The 26366-nt window shown below is 42.5% G+C and overlaps 1 protein-coding gene across 6 annotated transcripts in view; it reads left to right on the top strand.

The window, feature by feature from the left end:
• Positions 1–26366, top strand: part of NMNAT2 (nicotinamide nucleotide adenylyltransferase 2) — a 202448-nt gene that overhangs the window by 46208 nt on the left and 129874 nt on the right. For 5 of the 6 annotated variants that reach the window (XM_021063806.1, XM_021063805.1, XM_021063808.1 and 2 more), the window contains exon 4: positions 2984–3126. In XM_021063806.1, coding sequence (XP_020919465.1) covers positions 3042–3126 — 85 coding nt within the window. In that variant the 5' untranslated portion in view covers positions 2984–3041. Of the gene's footprint in view, positions 1–2750; positions 3127–26366 lie in introns of those variants that run through there. The other variant, XM_021063804.1, reaches the window with a different exon arrangement.

Genomic DNA, 26366 nt, shown 5'->3' with positions numbered 1-26366 from the left:
CTATTATTTCTAATTTGGTGTACCTCAGCACTGAATTTTATACATATTTAGGTACATATGTATGTATGTAGGTACACTACTCCCTAGGTGACTTCATTTAATCCTATGGATTTAAATATAAAACTATGCTGCTGACTCCAAAGTTTGTATTTCCTGCCAAAATGATATTTTTCAAGTATAAGTAGCTCATGTCACTTCTCCACTCAGAACCCTCCCGTGACTTTCTGTCTCTCTCAGTGAAAAAGCCAAAGCCCTAACCAGGGCCTCTGATGCCCTATCTGCTCTGTCCTACACTTCCTTTGCTTTCCTTTCTCCAGCGATGCAGGTGCACTTGTTGGAGACTCCCAAACACTCTTGCTTCTTAGGCTCTTTGCACTTACTGTTCTGCCAGGTACGTTCTTCCCCATATATTCACATAACACATTTCTTTATGTTTGAAGATCCCTGCTCAGATCCTATCTTATCAGGGAGGCCATCTCTAACCACCTTAGATAAAGGAGGACTACCTTTTCCTTTTCTTCTCACCCAGCTTTATTTTTCTTTATGATATCTATTACCATTATGTTTATTTTATTTTATTTTTTGTGGTCTGCTTTACCCTCTAGAATGTGAACTAAATTAAAGCAGGGATTTGGTTTTGTTCACAGCCTCTAAATCAAGTGCCTGGCACATGGCAGACATTCAATAAATATTTATTGCCCAGCTAGTAAGTATCAGAATTTTACACTCGAGTCATCATCTTCTGCTCTTCTACCCTACTAATCTGCATTCCATGTCAGGGAAGATACAAACCCCATAACAAATAAACATCAACTCTTAGGACTAGTCTTTAAATCAGAAACTTTATGCATATTAGGATTGATTTGCTGTTCAGCCTAATTGAACAAATATTTACTCTATACCTACTACATGCTCTTAAATGAGAAACAGTGACAACCCACTAAAATAGGGTAGAAATATACCCAAGAATCTTGAAGCCCAAGCAATGTAACTATTCGTACTTGTAGATCTCTAAGTCTAGAGTTATTATTACATGTAACTAAAACTAATACAATGGTATGTGTCAATGATATATCAGTTTTTTTAAAGGCCATTTTAAAAAAATCCTCAAATTTTTAGGTCTATCTGTTGTATCCGAATAGAATACTTGTTTGTCCCTGAAGCTTTCTTCCCCATCTTTCTCACTCTCAGTCCACTCATTTATTTAAGCCAAATTTCTTAACATTGTCTACATTTTTCTCTTTCCCTTATCCTCCACATCCAATCCATCTGCAAAGACTGTAAGCTTTATCCTCGGAACTTATTCTGAGACCGTTTGCTTCTCATTAGCTTCACCTCTGTAAATCCCCATCCAAAGATAACTCCACCTGCCTAGACTACCAGCAGGATTTCCTAAATGCTTTTCTTGCCTTCTCATTTTCCACCTAGCAGCCAGAGTGATCTTATAAAAATGTAAATTACTGGAGTTCCCATTGTGGCTCATCGGTAACAAATCCATTTAGTATCCCTGAGGACACAAGTTCAATCCCTGGCCTCTCTCAGTGGGTTAAGGATCTGGGCATTGTCCTGAGCTGTGGTGTAGGTCGCAGACTCGGCTCGGATCTGGCGTGGCTGTGGCTTTGATTTGACCCCTAGCCTGGGAACTTCCATATGCTGAAAGAGTGGCCCTAAAAAAAAAAAAAAAAAAAAAAAAAAAAGGTAAACAAAGTAAATTACTTATCACTTCCCTGCCTGAAAGCTTCAGTGGTTTCCTTTGTTATTCCTCTCTAAGTCATTCCTCTTAGAAAAACATCCAAACCCTACCCCAGCGTACAAGCCCTACTTGATTAGGTCCTGACCACCAGTCCCATCTTCACTCGTAGCATTTTTCCCATAATTCATCCATTTCCAGTCACACTGGCCTTCATTCATTTCTAGGCGCACAATAAGCCCTTCGTTTCCCCAGAATATTTGTACTAGCAACTCCTTGTCATTTAGGTCTCCGTTTAAATTTCACTGCCCCAGAGAGGCCTTCCTTAACTTCTTCGTTCCAAATGGTCCCCTCTCTTCCATTCACGCATTGTTCTGTCAGAGTGAATTGCATTCACTTACTGTGCATTGCACAATTGCCATCTAATGTTTTCCTTCTCTGTTTGTTTATTGTCTTACCTTCTTCCAGTAGACTGTAAACTTGATGAAGACAGGGACTTTGCTTTATCATTAGGATTTACAACAGAGCCTAATACATTGTGAGCATTCAAGAAACACTTGTTGAATGGATAAATCTTTGTCTCAACTTTGATAGCTTAGGTAAGATCACAAGAGTTTTCTAATACAGCTTTTCTGTCTCTGCTGCATCTGTGTTCTCAGTCCAATACCATTGCTTCAACCCACAAAAGGGAGCAGTATGCCAGGAGAAGGACTCAATTTCCCCCTATTTCTTGGCAACTGCTAGGTCAAGCTCTGGACTCAGTTCAATAGTTCACAACCATGAGATAAATGGGGAAAGACAAGCGGAAATAAATATTCCTGAAATGAACAATTGTCATTTCTCACTTAAAAAAATTTAATTCTTAAAATCGAACAGTGTTGGAGTTGGGAATGTCAGAGAAAGTAGATGTGGACAGAAAAATGTTAGAATGAGGGAGGAAAACTAAATCAGAAAGCGATAAGAGAAAGAGCTAACACCATGCTGTTAGTGTTCAGGGTTCCAGACTTGGGTACCATGTCATGACTTGTATATAAGCACTAAGGCAGAGAGCATGATGGGGTGGGGTGGGGTGAAGATGAGAGAAAGGGAGGAGAGGGAGACCTGGACGAGAGACCGGAAAGACGCTAGAAAGAAAAAGAGGACGGAGCAGAGCAATACAAAAGCAGCCACGGATCTTGCCGGAACTGCAAGCGTTAAGGGGAGGCGGGGAGTGACGCGGTTTGCGTCTGGAGCGGCTCCTTGGAGTCCACAGCATCCACCGCCGGAGCCTCGCCTTCCTTTCTCCCTCTGCAGACATATCGAGACACAAAAAGAGAGGCGACCCCTGGACAGCGCGAGGGACCTACTCGCAATGACCGAGACCACCAAGACCCACGTTATCTTGCTCGCCTGCGGCAGCTTCAATCCCATCACCAAAGGGCACATTCAGATGTTCGGTGAGTCCTCCCGCCCACCCCCGGAGACCGCTTCCGCCTCTCTCCTTTCCCCGGCACCTGTGTATTCCAGGGCGTGTGACGGTAGGGCGAGTACCCCAACGGAGGGGTGCGCGGGCTGATCCCGCCGCTGGGGGGTCAGCCCTTCTGTTCTGGGCTCCGGGGAGGGGACACAGACAGCGCTTCCGAGGCGTCACTCGCTCCGGCCAGACCCCGCTCGCTGGGGGCCAAGGGGTGGGGGAGGGGAGAGACCAGAGGGGAGTGTTGGTTTGGGTCGGGTGGGAGGTCGAGGTTCAAGAACTAGGGTGCGGTGGTTTGGGTACTTGGCCGATGAGGATCGGGATAAGGGCAGAGGTTGGGGCTCTGACAAGGGAGGAGGAGGTTGGAGATAACGTGCTGTTTGTTTAGGTTGGGCTGAAAGCTCAAAAGAGTTAATGGTGTATATGCTTCGGAGACACACACACACACACACACACCGCCAACTGGGCTGGGCTTCAAGGAGATTCGTTTAGGGTTTGGCTGATGGTTCGGGCGGCCCAGGGGCAAATGTGTGAGGGCTGTGTACCGCTATTGCCTGCGCGAGGTGGACGGCTTAGTGAGAGTGGGGGTGGGAGGTAGGGGGCGGGGGCCCGGGCTTGGCCGCCCGGCCCCGCCGCCTGGGAAAGGGAGGGGGCGGGGCGGTCGCTGCGGGCAGCCCTTTGCGAGCCGGTGTTGGAGAATCCGGGCCCAAGTTGGCTGAGGCTCTGCCCAGGGCAGCGATGGCACCCGTAAGGCTTGCGGCTTGCGTGCGTGTGGTGTGTGTGTGTGTGTGTGTGTTGGGGCGTGGGGAGGGTGCATCATCGCGCGTTTTTTTCAAGGAGGCTTTGGGGCGAAGAGAGAGAGGGAGCGAGCGAGGGCTTGTGCCTGCTGGTTTGGGATTCAGCAGGGGCAAGGGAAAGGTGATCGCTGCCTGTCGAGATCTTGGGCCAGCAGTGGGTATACGACGAGGCTTCGCAGCTACTCCAGGAGCACCCAAAGGCGACGGGGGTTCTTGGACCTGAGAGAGGGACACGGAGGTCACTTTAGAAGCAGGAAATGGGGAGAAGTTAGAAGTTGGGGTGCTTTTTTCTGGCACTGAGGAAAACGAGAAGAGGAGAGTGAATGGCCGGGGGTGGTGAGTGAGTGGCGGAAGGCCTTGACCCGGCGGGCCAGCAGGGCGCTATCCGGAGACAGCGGTGCTGAAACAGAGGGTGCGCCGGACCTGGCTGCGGGCACACGTGTTTACCCTGAGCCTGAAGATTGCGTGGGCCCTCCTAAGGCTCTTGAATGAAAGCCACATCATATTGGCTAAAGACTGGGCGAGGTGACTTAGAATAAAAATATTCCTCTCTTTAATCGAAAAAGGTGCCCTGAAGTGGGCACCTTTATTAGAAACCTCATGAAAAGAATATAGAACTACTCTGAGCAGAGCACAACTCAGATAAATGGGCACATTTATAAGATCCAAAGAAGGAGACTGAGGTAACCATCTCTTCCACACTATACCTTTGCTTTTAAAAGTGTTGTATTAGGATCTGTTGCCAACTTAGCTATAAAAGACTTTTGTTCAAGCACTGGGGTAGACCAGGCCATCTCATCAGCCTTCTAAGGGAATATCGGTGCCCTGGGAACACTCTCCTTTCACTTTCCTTTTATTCTGGTGTTTTCCCCCCATCCGTTTTTTCTTCTCCATCCGTATTCCCTCTAGCCATTTTATGTTGATGTATTTTATTCTTCTCAGCTGCCCAGACAGGGATGGATTTTCCTCTGGAATTCCTTGGCTCTAGGGATCTTGAGTGAGCCATCAGGAACTCCTCCTTTCTTCCTGGGGATAAGGATGTACTTAATTCCTCCTGGATTGCAGGAGGGGTATATTCAGATTGAGAACTAAGGATTTTGTCTTGTAGCTAAAGAGAGTTGGGAAACAGTGATAAGGGTTTTTGTTAGGTTATGCTGATGTGCCAATACCCCATGAGTTTAGAGGACAGACTATATGGAAATAGATGTAGATTACAGCAGAGAGGTTTACACATAGAGTGGGTGAAAGACTTTTTGACAGCAGTGACTGTTTGCTTGATACTGGAACTGAGGAAGAGGAGGGACTATCTGTCAACAAAGCCTTTTGAGCATCCATTAGTTATGTGTAATCCAGAGAGCAGCATGGGAAGAGGATATGGTGTAGTCACTGTGGCTTTAAGCAGCTTATAACCTAATGAGGGATTTAGCACATATACACTGAAAAGAACAAGAACACAAAATACCTCTTAAATATTTTTTTGTAGAATCTCTTATGGGAATCTTTGAGCTAGTGGTAAGTTTTGTAATTTATTTTTGTAGAGCAGCTTCTGATTTACAAAGCATTTTCATTGTGTTATGTCACTTATTCCTAATAAGAAGCTTACAAGAAAGGCATCATTATCTCCATTTTACAAATGAGAAACTGATGTTCAGAGGCTAAGTGGCTTTCTTAAGTGGCTTAAGTGACAAGGAAAGTGGGTGGCAGAGTTGAGACTTGAACCCCACATTTCTCATTCTTCTTGAATAGGCCATTGCACTGTACCAAAGGCAGAAACAAGTACTCACTAATCTGACTGCATAATTCCATGAACTCTATTTCCTTCAAACATATATACAGACATTAGAATTAAATTGGCCATCAACTAAATGAGATTCCTAAATATGCATTTCCTTAAGAGCTTTTCCCCAACTCTAAAGAAACCAGTCACCTGTGAACTATTTTCTCCTTTTAAATGGCTTTTAAAATTTTCTCCCTAATACAGAAATAATTAATTCAATAAAATTATCTAACTTTTTAAAGATGTCTGAAATTTGTAATAGAAAAAAAATTTTTTTAAAGACTTAATCAGACTTGGAAATTGGACACCTTTAATAGAGCTCCTGTACTTTGAAACCCAGTTGCTTACCCAAGAAAAAAAGAGACTATTAAAAAAAAAAAGAGAAGTGGCATTCAGAACTAAAAACTCACTCTTCATCTCTGTAAAATAGTACTTATACAGTTCTCAATATTTGTAAAATATCTTAGAATGAGCTTGTCCTTTTATTCTGAAAAAGGAATTGATAATATTTCTATTTGTGGCTGTGAGAGATATTTTACACCTATATACTTAAAAGCAACTTAAAATGTTTTCAAAGATGAATAAAAGATTTTGGCAAAGTAAACCTATGAACTAACAGTGTTTTATAACATGTCTGCCCTATTACATATGGAGATAAAATGATGCTGGAAGGGTTTTTATTTACATATAAATTCTTAGTTATTAAGTATGTATGTAGAGGTTATATTTCAGCATAACTTTCTTTGCATTTCTTTTGCCATATTTGTCAATAAAGGTGCCACTAGGGAGATCAGATAGCAAGTTTAAACAGAAAAGTAAGAAAAGACTGATGAGATTAACTTCTCCATAAAAAGTAAGGAATTAAAGGTTGTGATCACAGCAGAAACGTGTCCTGTTTTCTTATGATTGCAAAATAAGTGGATTTTCTAGTTTTTCTATTTAAAATATTTTTGCTTTGAACAATTGGGTTTTGTTTTTTTGTTTTGGTTTTTGATTTTTTTTTTTGTCTTCTTAAGGCCGCACCTGCGGCATATAGGGGTTCCCAGGCTAGAGGTCAATCGGAGCCGCAGCTGCCAGCCTACACCACAGCCACAGCCACAGCAACGCAGGATCCAAGCCACATCTGTGACCTACACCACAGCTTATACACCACAGCTCATGGCAATGCCAGATCCTTAACCCACTGAGCAAGGCCAGGGATAGAACCCGTGTGCTCAGGGATACTAGTCAGGTTCATTAACCACTGAGCCACGATGGGAACTCCAAAACTGGTTTTTTTAAAAAGTGGCATAGCCAGTTCTTTTTCTTAAAGGGCAATGAAGATGGCTCTCTACTTGTGGAATTGGAAACGCAGCCCCTACTGCTACAACTAGAAATCATAAGAAAAATGCGTTGCTACCCATATGTAAAGAACTGTCTGAAATTGAGAAACTGTTTAGTATGCTTGAAATGCATATTTTTAAAAGATCATTAACTTGTAAGGTACTTATACTTTTTGTACCACTATCTCATTTGATGCTATCCTATAAGTTAAACTGGATAATATTATCATCGTCCTTTTACGAATAACAAAGCAGAGGTACAGGTGTAAGTCACTTGTAAGTCATGGTCATAAGCAAAAGTCAGAATGGAACCAGTTTTCTGATATCTAGAGTCTCATCAAAGGTGCTTTTTTAATTCCTTTAATTGTAGCATCGTCTATGAAAGGAGGAGCTATCTGAACGTAGTTATAAAAAAAAGTAATGAGAACTTTATAAATTATATTCCTTTGCAACACAGACCACCAACAAAATGTATTCAGTAAGGATATCCATTCCCAATATCTTATGCTTATGTTATAACATAGAAAAGCTGTTTCCTCTCTTAGTACTCATACGTTTTCCATTTAACTGTGTTGCTGGAACATTTCTGCCACCATTCCCCCCACCTCCTCCTCCTCCTTCTCTACTCTTCTGTTACCACAACTAGCTCCTACTTATCTTTCAGATTTTACCTTCAGCAGTACTTCCTCAGGGAACCTCCAATGGACTCCTCAGTTAAGTATGTTACCCTAACATTTTGATCCCACATCACCTTATACTTTCTATGCCAGAATTCTAATCTTATATGTTTCATGCCTATTTTCCATGCTAGACCTTAAGCTCTATTAGGACAGAAGCCATTCCTGGTTTAATCACTAATTTACTTCCTAGTATCTAACAGAGAATAGGCTCTCTGTTATAGTATAATGTAATAATAGCTGTAGATATCAAGTTTTGCTTCATAATAGTTATTGAATAAATTTTTTTTTTAATGAATGTATAGAACCGTGTTCCAGGTGTAAGAATCAACCGGCATGAGGGCTGAGGTGATGAGACAGAGAGCCATGACATATTAGAACAAAAGCAAGTTCAAGATGACTCAGGAAGGAGGGGAAAGAGAAACAAGATAGGAAAGTTAGGTGGAAATTTGATCAACTATGAAGGCTTGTAAGTCTTGTTAAAAAATTTAGATTTTATCCCAAGGAAAATGAGAAAACATTGTGTGTGTGTGTGTGTGTGTGTTTTGTTTTTTGTTTTTAGTAAAGGGATATCATAATTATATTGTTAAAGTTATGATTTAATTTTGAATATAAATTGGTGAAGGACAAAGTTGGAGATATAGCGACCAGCTGGGCATGTATTTCAACAATACAGAGTTTGAAAAATAAAAATCATAAATAAAAAAAATACAGAGTTTGAGTCAGAGAATACTGACACCTTGCCCAGGTTGGTGGCATTTGGGATGGAGAGTAAGTTTATTTGAAAATATTTAGGAGATGAAAGAGATCCTTTGGTGATTTGATGGGTGGGTGATGGCAGAGTAGTCCAGGTTAGCTGGTAGGTTTCCATCCAAGGTGGGTGAATAATGAACATTGGAAGAAAAGGGTTGGGTATGGTAGGGAACTGAAGATTCATACTTCTTACTCTGAAATTCTGGAAATACATATTCTAACCCGTGCAAAAGAAGGAAATACCTAAATTCAAAGTCTCCATAGCCTGGGACATTTGAAACTTTTAATGAAATCTCTGAGAAGGTTCCAGTTGGATTATTCAAAATTCTTCATGCCAGAAATATATTAAAATTTATTAACATTATGGAAATAAAAAGATAAAAAGGACTTGCTAGCTTTTTTTATAAAGTATACGATGGGAGAAAATTAAAGACCTAAAGTTTACTCTTTTGTGATGCTGAAGCTGTGAAACTGGAAACAATTGATCCAGTTCAAAAAACCATTCCAGAACTTGCCTGTCACTGCGATGATGGCTCTAATAATATATTTAAGTGGATACGTGGGAATTCTAATCCACTGGCAAGTTGAAGCCCTTCTAATGGAAACTCACAGATCACTCATGGTAGTTTCTCTGACAAGAGCTGTGTCTGCTCATGGCATGAGACTAATGGCTGGAAAAGAAAATTTAGATATTTTTGACCCCATGAACTGGTCATGATTTACTTTCTCCTGCGTAATTGATTGACTGAGCCCCATGTGGACACAAGCTAATTATGATAGGCAACTCTCCCATCTAGATTTCATCCCAAACCAAGGAACAGGATATTACCAAGAACATTGATGTTCTAAGAATTTTGAAATGAAGAAATAATAATTTTCAGTTTCTCTCCTCCTTTTGTTTTCCTTGATTTTATTCTGCATATCCAAGCCTTTATGCTTTAAACTATCAGAATTAAGAGGTTGGTTTGACTTTTAAGAAATAGTTCAGATTACTGCTTAGTAGAAATGTCCTTTAAAATTTTATGAATCTCAGAATTCCCCTCATAGCTTAGTAGTTAATGAACCTGACTGCTATCCATGAAGACGCAGGTTGGATCCCTGGTCTTGCTCAGTGGGTTAAGAATCTGGTATTGCCGTGAGCTGTGATGTAGGTCACAGATGTGGCTCGGATCCCAAGTTGCCGTAGCTGTGGCATAGGCCAGCGGCTACAGCTCTGATTGGAACCCTATCCTGGGTAGCTTCCGTATGCCACAGGTCCGGCCCTAAAAAAAAAGACCAAAAAAAAAAAAAAAAAGTTATGAATCTCAAGAGAAACATTTCTATGCAAATTTCCAGTTTTAGAGCAAGTCAAATGAACAGTCTAAAGTGTGGTAGCAACCTAAACTAAAAACATTACCTGCCAATCCTCAAGTCTGGATCTCTCTCTGATTCAGAGAAATCCCCAGACATGGGAAGAACATGCAAAACTAGGCAAATAATCTATACTTTCTGCTGTCTTTCATTTGATAGGCAACTATTGTGGGAGTAGGCTATGCCTGACTAGGAAAGAGAATGAAAACCCTGTTTTGAAAGTGTTTCTTTAAAAAGATTCACATTTAAATTTGATAATATCATTGTCCTCTCAGCCACCAATACAGTGTTGTATATGTAGTGGTTACATAATCAATATTTAATGATACTGTGAAATACACACTTTCTAGTAGAGTTCTTGTTCATTTTTAAAGGGTTTTTGAATCATCCTGAATTGCTCTAGAAAGATCCTGAGGGCACAAAGAAACACATTAAAAAAAAATTTTTTTTTGTCTTTTTGTCTTTTTAGGGCCATGCCCGTGGCATATGGAGGCTCTCAGGCTATGGGTCCAGTCGGAGCTACAGCTGTTGGCCTAAGCCACAGCCACAGCAACATGGGATCCGAGGCATGTCTGATCACAGCAATGCCAGATCCTTAACCCACTGAGTGAGGCCAGGGATCAAACCTGCAACCTCATGGTTACTAGTCGGGTTCGTTAACCACTGAGCCACTACGGGAATTCCAAAATATTTTTTAACACAAGTTTTTTTTTTTTTTTTTTTTTTTTTTTAAACAATATTGTTGTGACTCAGGCCACTACTGTGGCTTAGGTTTGATCCCTGGACCTTCCTCCTGCCATGGGCACAGCAACACAAAATTTTGGTTAAACAAAGACATTTAAAATAATTCTTAAGGATCTGATCTAATGGACCAAGAGCTGAGAAATAGGAATGGATTTTATGGAGACTTACACAACTTTATTTATGGATATGTTCCATATCTCTTTCTATATAAGTGCAGCATCAGTTTACAAAGAACGAAGTTTTCCATTGCCAGAGGTTTTCCATTATATGCATTTAAATGCGCGGAACACATTTGCTTTTTTAAAAAAAAAAAAAAAAAAAGGCAGTTTGGCAGGTAGCCTCAGAAGTATTTTAGCCAAAAAGAGATGTCCAGTGGCTTACATGGTATGACTAAGGCCATCTCCCGGCATTGGCTGCCTCCTCCTTTTGTACAGCATCTCTATGTTCTGTGAACTCTGTAGCAAAGGCAAATATTAGAAACACGACCAGCATCATCGCTTTCCTCATGATCATTTTAATAATGGAGTTAACCTCATTTGAGCTTCTTTAAACTCTCCTCCCATTCAACCGTTTTCCACTAAATCTGTTGCATAATTCTCTTTAGTTCTGGACATGTAAGCCAACCAGGAAAATTCTTGTAATTCGGAGAATAAGGGGGTAAGACGAGAAGGTAGACAAGGAGAAGGCCTCAGAGACAACTCCAGGAAGTGGTAGCAGCGAAAAAGCACTCTTTTTCTGCTCTTTTTTTCTGTATCATGTCGCTTGGACATGGGTAACTATGCTGCTCCATACTGACCTCATTTCATATTTACCAGACAGTACAAGGATGGGGGAAGTATAGCCTCTGGATAAGGCTAAATACTTACAGTTTTTCTTCTGTTCCATTTGCTCATGTCGAAAACCTTGGACGAATGCTTGATCCTCCCCTCTTTGCATAGCCCATCTAGGTCAGCAAATGTTTTTGGATCTCTCTATTTTCAAAATATAACTATACCCAATCAATCACTTTTTTCCATCTATAACCCTGATGTAAGTCACTCTTCCCTTTCACTTACATAACTGCAATAGCCTCTTAACTGATCTCTTTGCTTCTACCTTTGGCCCAATATTAATTCTCAACAAAATAACCATACGGTCCCTTTAAACTGTTAGTCAGGAGTTCCCATTGTAGTTCAGTGGTAATGAATCCAACTAGTATCCATGAAGTTGCAGGTTCAATCCCTGTCCCCCCCTCCTCCGGTCCCCACTCAGTGTGTTGAGGATCCAGTGTTGCTGTAAGCTGTGGGGTAGGTCACAGATGTGGCTCGGATCCCTCGTTGCTGTGGCTGTGGTGTAGGCTGGCAGCTGCAGCTCCAATTCAGCTCCTAGCCTGGTAACTTTCATATGCCACAGGTTCGACCCTAAAAAGACAAAAAATAAAAATAAAATAAAATAAAATAAAATAAACCGTAAGTCACATCTAAGTCAGATCATGTTGCTTCTTTGCTCAGAATCCTCCAGTGGTTCCCTGTGTCATTCAGGGTCAAAGTCATTTTAATGACCTACAAGACCTCCCTGATCTGCCATGTTTCCCCTTCCTCTCCCTCCCTCAAAACACCTCTTTCCACCTCACTCTCAACTGACCTCACTGACCTCCTTGTTTTGGCCGTAGAGTCTTTGCACTGAATGCTCTCTCTGCCTGGTGTGCCCTTCTGCCACGTATCCCCATGTCTAATTCACTCTTTTAAGTCTTTGTCCAAATGTAACCTTCTCATTGTCTCCTTGGCAGGTCCTACTCTTCTAATTACATAATTTAAAAAAGCAGCACACACACTCCCAGCCCGCCTTATTATGCTCTACTTTTCCCCTTTCCTCTTAGCCCTGTCTTAACAAAGCATGTCATTTCTTTATCTATCATGTTTACTATTTAATGTCTGTCTCCCCAAGTAGAATGTGAGTTCTTAAGGGACAAGGAGCTTAGTTTACTCTGTTCACTAATGTATTTCAGGCTGCTAGAAAAGTGCCTGGCATATAGTAGGTACTCAATAAATGTTGAATGAGTGAATGAATGAGGTGTTAGAATTACCTACCATCCTGACCTCTAGTCTAGATTTTTTTTGTGTGTGGCAGGTAGGGTAGAATCTTAAGAGGACTCAGTGGGTGTTTATTCATTCAATAAATGTTTATTGAGTTATGAATGTGCCTCAGGCTCTGTGCTAGACCTCAGGGATATGAAAGTTAAAAGCATTCCTTCCTCATGATGGAGAATAATGTGAAAAAAATATGTATATATATGTCTAGGTTACTTTGATGTACAGAAGAAACTGATAGAACATTGTAAGTCAACTATAATAAAAAATTAAAAATAAAGAAATAAATAAAAGAATAGTAGGTAAGGAAAAAAAAAAGCATTCCTTCTTATGCCTCAGGGGGATCATCTTTTGTAGAGGAAATAAACAAAGTGCATACAGCAGTTCAGGTCATAGTGCTGTAAAGAGGAGAGAATGACATACAGTGGGAGCGTGGAGGAAAAAGAGGTCACTCTAGACATGGTGGGAGGGCCATCAGAGCAGGTGTTAGTGAGAGTGAGCTCGAAGGTAGGAGCTGACCAGTGGACAGGGTGGAGAATGGCACTCTGGGCCAAGAGCTGGGTGTGTGTAAAGTCCCCAGACAGCACGGCAGGTTAAGGGATCTCCAGGGAGCTTGCTGGATAACTGGAGTGCCGGTGGGACGAGAGATGAGAGAGCCATAAAACAGGTTTGGGCAGGGGTGGGGTCGGGCAGTGCCCAAGAGTTTAGATTTTACCCAGCCCTTTTTTAGTGACAGGCTGAGGGGTACATTCCAGATGTGAGGCCTGCATCCCAAATGTCACTGTTCCCTTTGCTGGGGTTCTGACACCATGATTTTATCTAGACCTTTTAAGTTATTATTCCATATCTCTCTTTTAAATATGGAGGGCTTCTTCCCCCCATGACTTTTAAGAGATATTTATATATTCTGAAATGGAACCGTTGTTCATTGTACAATCTACTGAAGGAGTAAATAAGTGGGAAATTACACCTAAACAAATAAACAAACAAGCATTTCTCTGATAGGAAGTATTTTCACCGGGGTTCTAAATTTAGTCCTTCAGTGGAATGGCCTCTCATGGTTGTTCAAGTATTCTCAGGTTTGGTGAACTCAGTTCACTCTAGTTTGATCTTCCATGATTTTGTTGAATTTGCATCACATGCCTGCTCTCTTGTCCCTAGGCTTAGTGGTCTAAAGAGTGAGGACCATTGGAGATGCTTTTCTTTGACACTTGTTTTCTGTTCTAATCCATTCACGAGGTCTTGACCAAGTGTATTTCTGCTCTAGCTATAAAGCTATATGTTTCCGTGACTTTGAAATGTATTATTTTATCATTTTAAAGCCTTGAATAAGTGACATTCCAGTGGGGGGTTGGGTTTCCCAATGCTTTTTTCTTCAACATTTTTTCAGCCCTTTATCCTGGTACCCACAGAGAGGTGCACCCTTGTTCCATGGAGCAGTGAGATTAAGCTACATCAGTAACTATTCATATTTCTTTTGATATATTTGTGTGCTGGTAAATACTCAGCAGTGTGTGGTCATCAAAAGAACTACAAGATGTTTAAAATAAGGCAGTTTTTAAAACTCAGAGATTGTTACCCATTATAAATTAAAATTAAGAAAGATAATGAAGTATTGAACATGTAAATTTGAGTCACCGTTGCCTCATTTTCCACGAACCAGTCTTGCTCAGCACAGTTTGAAAATTATTTACTTGTTACGCCCCCAGGGAATCGAAGTTTATAGATAATATATGATTTTCCCATGCTATGAATCATGTAGATAAAGAGTGGGTAAATGTCTCAGTTTTTCCTGTTGCTTCATGATTTCTCTATATATGGAACTTTGTAAACTAAATTGCTATTGATTTGAGAATATGCTGTCTCCTTTAACCTTTGTATTATCATTTGCAAATAGGGTGATTGATAAAACCCAGAGGTCAGGAGACTACAGCCAGCCAGCCAGATGTGGCTTGCAAGCTAAGAATAGCTTTTACATTTTTACATGGTGGGAAAAATATAAAAGGAGAAGACTATTTTGTAGCATGTGAAACTTTTCTGAAATTAAAGTATGAGTATTCAATAAATAAGTTTTATTAGCACACAACCATACTTCTTCAACGTGTATATTATCCGTGGCTATTTTTAAGCTACCACAATAGAGTTGAGTAGTTGAGACAAAACCTGTCTGGACTGCAAAGCCTAAACTATTTACTCCTCTCTGGCTGTTTATGGAAAAAGTTTGCCTACCACTGCTATAACCTACCTCTGGGGGTTGGAATGGGGAGCAAATTTAAAGGGTTCTAAAAATGTAAAGGGCATTTGAAGTCCATTACCCAGAGGAACTCCTCAGTGAACAATTTTCAGTCTAAACTAAATCTCTAAAAAGACTCATTTAAGCAGCAAATGTAGTTTCAATTTCATAATTGTAATTTTTCTGGCTGACTGAGCAAATGACTGTGTTCACAATGGGAATGATTTTCTGGTGTTTGGTTTACACTGGACATTGATTAGCTCCTCTGGCTAATGTTGGACGTTTATCTGCTGCTAAACATTTGATGTGCTTTCCCAGAACATCCTTTTCCTGATTCACGGCTACCTTCTTCTTTCCGTCTGGTACTTTGTATACTTTATATTTGACAATTTTAAAAAATTAGCACATTGATTGCGTGGGGCTTTTACAGGCGGCTCTTAGAGTCACAGCTCAGTTTTCTGCAGCATCTCACCTCCCTGTGTTCTCTGATAACACTTGGTTTGTACCTCTGTTATAGCACTTAGCACTCTGTACTGGGGTTGTAGCTATTTCTGTCCTATTTCATATTCTCTATCAGATTTGGGCCCTTGCCCACGTCATAGGGCTTTTTGTATCTCATAAGTGCCTAGCGTGGAGCCTTATAAATATTTAGCAAATGAATGGATGATTGAACTGTTAGGAATATTCACAATCTCAAACTTTAGGCAAAATAGGTGATTAGACATCAGAGAGGAATTTGGGAGCCAGAAATATGGAAAACAGAGATTCAAGTAGGACAAATCAGAAAACAGGACAAAGAGCAAACATTTAGGGACTTGAGAACTGAGACGGATTTTGGCCTCAAGATAGGAAGGCTCACGTGTTTTCGAGGGGCACTCTATCCCAGAGTGCAGCCTTTCCAGGTATCCACAGGGAGCCTGCATTTGGGAGCTATTAAGTATGTAACTTGGCAGGAGTTGAAAATGAGGCCCAAGGACGAAGGTGAATCCTGAAACTCTCTACTAGATGCTTCCATCAGATGCATGGTACATCCAGGGATGATTTCTCAGCAAGGCCAAGGTAGGTTTGGGGATGACAGAGGAGTTTATTCAGTTTGAAAAAGGCTTTATGTACATGGCACCTGACAAAGGGAAGCTTTGTATATTACTGACTCTACTTCTAACAAAGAAAATGAACAAAAGCCCATGTTACGTCAAATGAATGTTTTCATCTTCAGAAATCACAGAATCTCCACTTGGAGGAGATTTCAGAAATCACACAGATACTCATGCAGCCCTGATATTCCGTTTACCACATCTTCACAAGCGTTTGTCCAAACTCTGGCTTGAGATCATCCAGAGCCAGGGAGTGCACTATTTCCCAAAGAAGCCAAGTAGCACTTGGCGCAGTCTTACTTTTTCAAGATTATTCCTTCTGCTAGGCTAACACTGACCGTCCCAAGACGTCCATGTCTTGGCCCTCATTCTTTTCCTTGAGATCGTGAAACAAGTCTAACCTGTCTTCCTCTGCTTGTGAGACATTCGAATAGCTGAAGATAGCTACTTAGCCCTCCTCACCAGTCCCCTCTTTAGGCTTCTTCAGCTGGAAATCTCTTACTGTTTCTAGTCTTCATAATATCCTGGCTCATCTTCTTCGAACACATCTTCATTGTCTGTATCCCTCTTTAAATGTTATGCCCAGTTTGTGGTACAGCATTCTGGTGTGGCCCAATGTATAGTCTCGTCTCTATTATTAAACTTACCTTATTGGATGTTCCCCTGATTTGTGGCACAGTGTGTCTCTAATTGAATCAGGTAAGGCCAACTATGGCCAGCTAAATTCTGAAATGTCCTGACATTATGAATAATCAACCAATTTGTGGACTAAACTACTAAACTTAGTCCGGTTTGTTTTAAAAATCTGGCTGGTAAAGCAAAACAAAACAAAACTGACTAGTATAGCATAAAAATGGATATTTTCCAGAACTTTGCAGGTCAGTGCACAAGCTTGATTGGATAAGATGTCAACCACACACTGGGAATAACATGCTGCCTTCCGAATAAGACAGAAATTTTGTAGGTTCCCAGAGAGGTCTGAAACTAGAAGTCTCTAAAGTGCTGAATTATCAAGTTTTTCTTTCTTTCTTTCTTTCTTTCTTTCTTTCTTTCTTTCTTTCTTTCTTTCTTTCTTTCTTTCCTTCCTTCCTTCCTTCCTTCCTTCCTTCCTTCCTTCCTTCCTTCCTTCCTTCTTTCTTTCTTTCTTTCTTTCTTTCTTTCTTTCTTTCTTTCTTTCTTTCTTTCTTTTTTGTCTTTTCAGTGCCGCACCTGTGACACATGGAGGTTCCCAGGCTAGGGGTCTAATCGGAGCTGTAGCCACCAACCTACACCACAGCAATAGCAATAGCAGCACGGGATCTGAGCCATGTCTGCGACCTATACCACAGGTCATGGCAACTCTGCATCCTTAACCCACTGAGCGAGGCCAGGGATCGAACCCGAAACCTCATGGTTCCTAGTCGGATTTGCTTCCGCTGCACCACAATGGGAACTCCTTATCAAGTTTCTTAATATTTCATTGTAAGGGCTATTATTGTTTAAATGGGTTCTACTGAAAGCTGCAAATCAACTCTTGTCCATGTTTAAGAGTCCTGGTTTGGGAGTTCCTGTCTTGGCTCATCAGAAACAAATCTGATTAGTATCCTTGAGGACGCAGGTTCAATCCCTGGCCTTGCTCAGTGGGTTAAGGATCCAGCGTTGCCATGAGCTGTGGTGTAGGTTGCAGATGAGGCTTGGATTCCGAGTCGCTGTGGCTGTGGTATAGGCTGGCTACAGCTGCAATTCAACCCCTGGCCTGGGAACCTCCATATGCCTTGGTACAGCCCTAAAAAAAAGTCCTGGTTTGGAGTTCCCTTGTGGTGCAGTGGATTAAAGATCTGATGTTATCACTGCAGTGGCTTGGGCTGCTGCTATGGCATGGGTTCTGTCCCTGGCCTGGGAATTTTTATATGCTGCAGGCCCTGGTTTTGGGACTGAACTCTGAACTTTCTTCCTGTCTTGTCTAGCTCCTCCTCTATTATTATTATGCCATTGGCACTTCCCTATTCCCAGGGCTCCCATAATAGAAAATGTTTTTGTTCCTTGCAATGGTGACTGTCCCAACAGAGGTGGGCTGTGTCACTTCTAAATTGGGCAGAAGAAATCTTTAAAAAAACAACTAACAAAAAAGTCATGGAAATTTCCAAACATAAGAAAATAAACAGAATTGTATAATGAACCCCAGTATACCTGTCACCCAACTTCAACAATTATCAGTTCATTGCCACTCTTGACTCTGATACTCCTACCCACTCCCCTGCCACTGCCCTATAGTCTTTAGAGGCAAATCCCAGACATCCTATTGTTTCAAAGTGAGATCCTTTCAGCTAGTGTATAATTGCTTCTCTGTCTATATGACCTCCATTTACAGACTGGATCTTTCTCCTCTCCATTTCATGTTTGCATAACAGTTTGAGTTGCAGACAGGGCTGGTATGGAGACAATGTCTAATTTCCATCTTTGAGCAGATATAATAATGCCTTCACCCCAGTCAACAGTGGGCGACACTTTAGCATCGGCATTGCCTTTACTGCAAGGGATTTATGGCCTCTCCCTTCTTTCCCACATCGTATGGGGCCTCCATGGCTCCCCTCCAGAGTGGAACTCCCACTGGACACAATGGACCATTCTTCCATGACATGGAACTTTCAGCTCATTATTCCTTGTCATTCAAAGCCATGAGTGTCTGTGTTAGATGGTCCTGCATCAGTGGTTCCCAACCTGGGGACTCAGAAACAAGCAGGGTTTTTCATAAATTAGAATAAGGAGCTGGGAAATGTTTCTCGTTATCTGCAAGCATATGCAACCACCCTGTATATGGCACAGGCAACATATCAATTCTCTGGGCTTTTGCTTATATTATTATTAGTTTGGTGAGATAATCTCATACTGATCAGGAGTCCTGCTTCGTAGCTATAGATGGCTTTGATGTGCAAAAAAAAGGAAATTTTTTTTCTTCCATTTCTTCATAAGAGGAGGAAAATAATTGAACAAATTATGTTTAGGGGACAAGTTTGGCTTCTGCCTTAGCATTTGAATTCTGGGCTTGTATTTGGCCCACCTCCGTAGATAATTAAAATAAAATCCTTCTCATTGGTCCCTTAATCTTTCCCCTGTGCTATTTAAATCAACTTTTCAAAGTGTATTGTTATGCAGTTGTGTTATCATTTGCATTTAAATGTAGTCAATAAAGATTTCCCTGCTGAAGCCCTTGGGGGATGTTTTAAACCCCAAATCCCAGTTTGCCCAGTGAATCCTATGGCTTGGAATATTGGTACAAGAGGCTTGAATGACTTCTCCATATGGAATTTGCCCTTGCAAGCTGCGTTTCTTTTGTTAAGGTCTTTTCTTTGGTTTTTTGTGGTTTCATTTATGGTTGTATTGAGCTCCAACAGTTGATGGAGAAGGAATGATGGGAACCTGGTACAGACAGCCTCCGGATTGTGGCCTCCCACGGGGCATTTAACGTGGATTTCCTGGCGTTGCACCTCTTTGCCCACTCCCATCCCTCACTGGATACAACTCTTGGTAATTTACACAGACATGTTTCTTTCGGATGCAGATTGGCTTATCTCAGGCTATCCTGATAAAAATTTGTTGTTTGTTTAAAGACACACATTGTATTTTAAAAGGCTGGGGAAAGGAAAAGGAATAAGAAATGACATTGCTTATGTGGAATCTCATTTTATTGTATGATAATGGCTGTGAGGAGAAGTTCAAACTTTAGAAATCAAAGAGATGGAAAAAAGAAAAGAACACCCAACCTGACAACTGGCTGATCACTCAGCTTCCTTTCCTTTCCCTTTCCCCAGCCTTGAACTGTCTCCAGAGGGCTTTCGCCAGAGGCCTGTGTAGGAAATGGAACCCCTTACAGATACTCCGGCCTGCGTTGTGACCTACTCTCTTCATCTCCAAAAAATAATCATTGTGAACTAACACATGAGCTCACGTTCATCGAGCACTTGCTTTGTGCCAGCCACTGTCTTAAGCGCTCTGCTTGTACTTAGTCCGTATGGTCATGCTATTATCATTTCCACTAAGCCAGTGATCCGAGAGGTTGGGTAAATTGTGTCAAGCCACAGAGCAAATGCATGATAGGCAGAAATGTAGACCCACATGCCCTGACTTCGGAGGCCACCGCTGTAACAACCATAAGACGTTGCCTCGCTCATTTTTTATGTGAACAGGGACCCTCAGCACTGTATCGAGGGCTGCAAGGGGCTCGGCCTCATCTAGCACTTGCACCTACTCTGTGGGCCAGAGCCAGGGTTTGTGGGCAGAATCGCCAACACTGCTCTGGGGATCCTGCCCAAGGCCACCGAGTGTGGATGGGCCAGAGGACTCTGCAGACCGTCAGGGAGACCTGTGGACAGTCAAGAGGACAGAGGAGGACTCGACTCAGAACCAGGAAAGCCTGGCGGGAAACAGGAAAAGACTGGGAGCAAATCAAGAAGGGTCCTGGGCACTGGCCGTGAGCAGAGGGAAGTAGCTCTGCTCACCACTTTGCTTACTTACGTGCACGGGGTCAGAGGGGACAGATGTAAATATAAAATTCTCTCCCTTCTTTTACCTTGTAGTTGGCAAGAACATCTACAGATAACTATTCAGTGACCTTCCTTCTCCCACACCTCGTAAAATGAGTACAGTAATACCTCCATTTTGGGGCTGTTGATTAAATGAAATAATGTGGCTATATTGTAATACCACCTGTTTTGACTGCCGGGCTCTCACCTGGGGCCCCAGTGCATTGTTGCACCCCCTGAAAAATCACAGATCCAGTCTCTAAGTACTAAGTGATGTAGATCTTACTAAACATTTTACGAAGAGCTAGCAGGGATAAATCACCAACAATTTCCAAAATGTTCATACAACTTTAGGGAGAAGAAATTTGGTTCTTCCCCTTATGGCAGCAGGTTCATATCTCTTCTTCTAGCACCTGCTGCCCCCTCCCCATGTCCTTCCCACAAAATGTCCTGGTTCCCCTGCCCTCACTGTTTTAGGCTTCCTTGGCCCGGCTCCCTCTGCATCCCCTCTGTCCTCTTTCCCACCTCTCTGAATGCCTTGCTGGCCTATACCACTTGGCAAGCAATAGCCACCACCACTCATCAGACCCCGCCCAGGCCTAGTTCTCCAGGTCTGTCCCAGCCATGCATATAAAGTTTATAGTCCATCCTACAACATACAGAGTTTTTAGTGAACTCTCTGGCCCATAGCAAGTGATGGACAAATTGGGGTAATATCGGTAGTTGTTTCCAGTGTCTGTCCTGTGATGTCTTGCCTGGGCCAGCACACAGTCATCCTAGAGGCCTGGTCACCAGTATGAGTGGAGGATTTGGAAATGGCTGAAAGCCAGAGGAGGGCGGGTGATTGCCATCCAGGGGCATGGCAAAGGGGTGAGGATCTCAGAGGCCCACAGAGGTGGTCATTGCCAGTGACCATCCAGAAGTCACCAGAGAGGTAGCCTCCTGTCCAGGACAACTGGGAATTCTTTTTGTAATCACTGGTGGCTTAACTGTTACAGAGAGTAGAGCGACAGGTGAAGGCATCTCGCCCATTCCTGCTGGGCAGAGCACCTCATTTAAGTAGGAGTCCTTGCTAAGTCCTGCAAGGTAAAGCTGGAATAGTCTGTGCCCCCAGGCTCCCTGCAGAAGAGTCAGCTTTGGCCACCGTTGGAAGGATCCAGGGCCTACAGTCAGGAGACTACTCGTCCTCTGGGAAGGCTGGCAAGATACTCATGATTTGGAGCCAGGTTTTTCTGCCTGTCCTCACACCATCACCCACTGGAACTAATGGCAACTTTGGGTAGAGAAAGCCTCCACAGAATGGGGAATAATCAGATTTGCTGTTGGAAGAGGCTCCAGAGGTCATTCAGTCATTTATTGAATACTTTTCATGACAAAGAGATCATTTCGAGGCTTTTTGATTGCTGGGCAGCTTCATTTGTTAGAAAGCTCTCCTATCTTCAACAAAATCCGTGTTCCTATAACTTAGGGCTGTTTGTCCTGATGCTGTCTTCTCAAACTGTCAACCAGGCCACTTAATGTCACTTTACTGTCACCCACATTCCCTAACATCTAGCAAGAGAATCTTGAACATCTTTCTTATTCAAATCTATGGTGATGCATTTTGTACTCTTTCCACCCAACAAATTGAAGCACTGCCCACCCCACTGCCAGAGGAAGGATTTGTGGGTAACATGTTAATAAGTTATTATTGGGTATCTCTAAGTAGCTCATTTCCTCCATTCCCCATCAATCTCTGTTCCTTTCCCCATCATAGGACTGTCACCCCCTGACGTATTTTAGGTGGTGTTTATTTATTATTGGCATCTCTCCTCTAAGAATGTGGACTCCATGACAGCATAACCCTGTCCTGGTCTGTATTATCCTGTACTGTATGCAGTGTTTAGAACAATGCTGGAACATAGAAAGTACTGATTAATATTTGTTGAATAAATCATGAGCCAAATTAAAATAGTGAGGACCCCAGAGCCTATCAGGATTCATCTGAGTACTCCAGAGAAGGACAGGTTGTTTCTTTAAAAGCTGACTGGATACCAACAGCAGTCCTAATCCTGGAGTCAGGGGACCAGGATTCATCCCAGATTCATGCTCATTGCCTGGATGACTCTTCAGGGGCCCATTTAACTGCTTTCTCATTTGTAAAATGGGGTTAACATCCTCTGCCCTGTTCAATTTCAGAGTTGTCCTGAGGATAAAATACTACTATATGGGAGAAAGAATTCTGTGAACTGGAAAGCACAATATAAATATGAGTTATTACTGTTATTACTATTGTGATTGATAGTGTATGATCTTGATATAGCAGAAGTATATTTAGCCTGAGAATGAACTTATCTTCTACTTGAGATGAAGTCATTTCTGGAGAAGCTAGAGATTGTTTTCCAGAGATGTTCTTTTGCTTACCATCACCCACAGTACTTATTCCAGTGCCTGTTGTGTATAGGCACTAGTCCAGTTGCTGGAGTTACCTCAGAGAACAAAACAGACAAAAATCCCTGCCTCCATGGCATTTACAGTCTAAAGGAGACAGGAAGACAATAAATAAAATAAATAATTGTGTCGTGTATTAGGGTTGTAAGTGCTAAGGAGTACAACAGAGAGCAGGTGGGAAGAAGCAAAATAAAGGAACAGGGAGTACAGTTTTAAAGGGTGGTTGGGAGATATCTCATTACATGTTGACCCTTGAGCAACACTTGGAGGAGATGAGGGATTTAGCCTTATGGATGCTGGGGGAAAGGCATTCCAGGCAGAAGGAACATCAAGTACAAAAACCATAAGCTGAGCACTTCCCTCAAATGCCCGAGAAAAATGTAAGAAACCAGTGTGTCTGAAACAGAGGGAGAGGGGTAGATGAGATTAGAGAGAGAATGGATGGCCAGACTGTGTAGACCATACAGGACATTGTCCGGACTTTGGCTTTAACTCCAAGGGAGAAGGGCAGACATTCGAAGGTCTTGAAGACAAGTGTTACATGACCTGACATCCAGGGACCTACTCTGACTGCAGCGATGCGAATAGAGCACTGGGACTGAGACTAGGAACAGGAAAACTAGAAGGTTGGCACATGTAATCTAAAGGAGAAATGATGATAGTCTGGACCAGGGAATTAGAGGTGGCAAGAAATGACAAGATTCTAGATATATTTTGTAGGAAGCACCAACAGGATTTGTTAATGGATCTGTTTTGGTGAGAAAGAAAAAGAGATCAAAGATGAGCCAAGGTTTTTGGCCTGAGCCATTGGAAGAATGGAATTGCCATTTGTTGATGTGAGGTGACTGTGGGATGAGCAGGAGCGGCGATCAAGAGCTGAGTCTTGGGCACGTTACCTCATGACGGACATTCAAATCAACATGCTGAATAAGCATACACCAGCATGAGCCAAAAATAAAAATTAAAAGATTACTGACAAGTCATCAGCATAGAGTTGGTGTTTAAAACCACAAGATGTGCCGAGAATTCCAAGGAAGTGAGTGTCCATGGAACAGGGGCCAAGGACTGAGTCCTGGGCTCTGTCTACAGAGTTTAGGGACTGGTGACATGGGGGAGAGGCAGCCATCGACAGTGAAAGATCAGCCGGCTGGGCAGAACAAAATCAGGAGAGTGCGATGTCCGGGGAGCTGTGTGGAGTTGGTGCTTAAAGGGGGCAAGATCAACCATGTCACACGTTGCCAAGAGGTCAACTAAGATGAGCATGACGACTGACTGTTGCTGTATCGAAGCAAAGGTCATCGGAGACTTAGACAAGAGCAGATCTGCTGGAGCAGTGGGGCTGCAGCTGGCCTGGAGTGAATATAAGCAGGAAGGAGGAGTGTAATTGGAAAGAGCAAATTTAGACGCTCTTTCAAGGAGTTATTCTAAAAGGGAACAGAGGAAAAGTGTATGGCTGGAGGGGGACGTGGGTCAAGAGAGGGTCTTTGTTTCTTGTTGATCGATCTTTTTAAGATGGAGGAAATAATGTCATTTTTTTTACTGATGGGAATCATCCAATAGATAAGAAAAAATTGGTGCAAGATAGAGAGGAGAGAGATCTTGGAAGAAAGTCCTTGACTAGGTCAGGGGGGTTGGGTCAAGGCAAAATGGGGGAGTTGGCTTTGTCTAGGAATGCCAGCAATTCATTCACAGTAGCAGATGAGAAAGTAGAGGATACTGAGTCACAAGCACGGGGGCGGGTAGATCTGACGGTGGAAGCAGGGAGGAATTCTCTTCTGAGAGTTTCTGTTTTCTCAGTACAGTGGGGAGAAAGGTCATCAGGCTGGGGAGGAGGTGCTGGGGTTTGACGAGAGAAGAGAAAGGTGCAGGGACAGCAGAAGCAAATTGACTCAGTGGAGATATTTCTTTAAGGGCCCTGGCCTGCACTAGTGTAAGAGAACTCTGTCAGTGCTGGGACCGATGCTGCAAATAGCACACGGCCCTGTCCCTCCTGGTAGATTTCTTAGTTGGATTTTTAGACATAGGTTTTTTTATTTTTTAATTTTTTTTTAATTTTTATTTTTTGCCTTTTCTAGGGCCGCTCCTGTGGCATATGGAGATTCCCAGGCTACGGGTCGAATCAGAGCTGTAGCCGCCAGCCTACGCCAGAGCCACAGCAACGCCAGATCCAAGCCGCGTCTGTGACCTAGATCACAGCTCACGGCAGCACCAGATCCTTAACCCACTGAGCAAGGCCAGGGATCGAACCTGCAACCTCCTGGTTCCTAGTCGGATTCGTTAACCACTGAGCCACGACGGGAACTCCTAGACATAGGTCTTGAAATGAAAACTTACTTGTGCATCACTCGAATGATTCCGTTTGTGGGAGCCATCAGAACTGTCATGTCTTTTCAAACTGAATTCATAAAAAGTACAAAGAAAAAAAAGTACCATGCTCTGATCCCAGCTGACCTTCAAAATGTTCCACATTTACGCAGCATCACATGGCTTAATTTCTCCTTCACATCATTAGTTGGAGAATCAATCTTGGCCTGGGAGAGGACTTCTTTATTTCTTTTGTTTTGGATAAATGTGCTCCCTTTACATTTCTCCCTGCCAAAATGACTTTGATTTATCTGGCCAGGCATTCCTAGCTGGAGTTATTTTATCTTTTTAAAAATTCTAAGTGCTGCCTCGAATGACTACTTCTTAGATAGCAGCCAAGAGTCTTCCATTTTCGTTTTAAGTGTAATTTGTATGACTACCCTTAGAATCAAGCAGCTAACAAATATTTGTGAGGCAATTATGGTGTGCCAGCCGGAAATCCTCCTAGCAGTGTGCAGTGACAGCTCTTACACACTTGGCATTGCCAGTGTTCCAAGAAGGCAGGATGGGGTACCTGCTCAGGCTCAGCCACCTCATGATCGGGAAACTGAGGACTGAGGGAGTAGTGACAGCATCAGGGTGGGAACATGACCTTGGCATGTGACATCTTCTCGCTGTAAGCCTTGAGGCATATTTCTTCTGTGTGTCTCCCTTTCAATTCTGGCTTGGTACCTTGAGTAATTTTGTGTAGCTGTTTTCACAGTGATATATATTGAGTTCACCCTGTTCAGTCCCTTCTTATTTATAAGCAACACGCAGAGCGAAAGCAGCGATGTCCCCACACCTCCTCTCACCACTGCTGCCCACAGAATGGCCCTGCGCAGTCCGCGCCCCTCCCTGGGGCCATGGAAACAATGTTCTCCGTGGTGGTGAGTTTCTACCGCGCTGTTCTGTAAAAACCTCAACTCTCCTTGGGTCATGGGTCCCTTTGAAGAGTTGGGAGTTTATGTCAAGGACAAAAAGAGAAGTAACACTTTCTTTTATACCCACTCCGCATCAGGGTCTTTTGGTGACTTTGTCCCACTGAATTCTTAAGGCAGCCCTGTAAAGTCAGTTTTATCCCCATGTTTACAAGAGGAAAAGATGAAGGCGGTGAGAGGTTATGTAATGG

The sequence above is a fragment of the Sus scrofa genome, chromosome 9 (assembly GCF_000003025.6).
Source record: "Sus scrofa isolate TJ Tabasco breed Duroc chromosome 9, Sscrofa11.1, whole genome shotgun sequence".
NCBI classification, from domain to species: Eukaryota; Metazoa; Chordata; class Mammalia; order Artiodactyla; family Suidae; genus Sus; species Sus scrofa.
The sequence above is the reverse complement of the archived record's forward strand: the minus strand, read 5'-3'. Positions and strand labels throughout refer to the sequence as shown.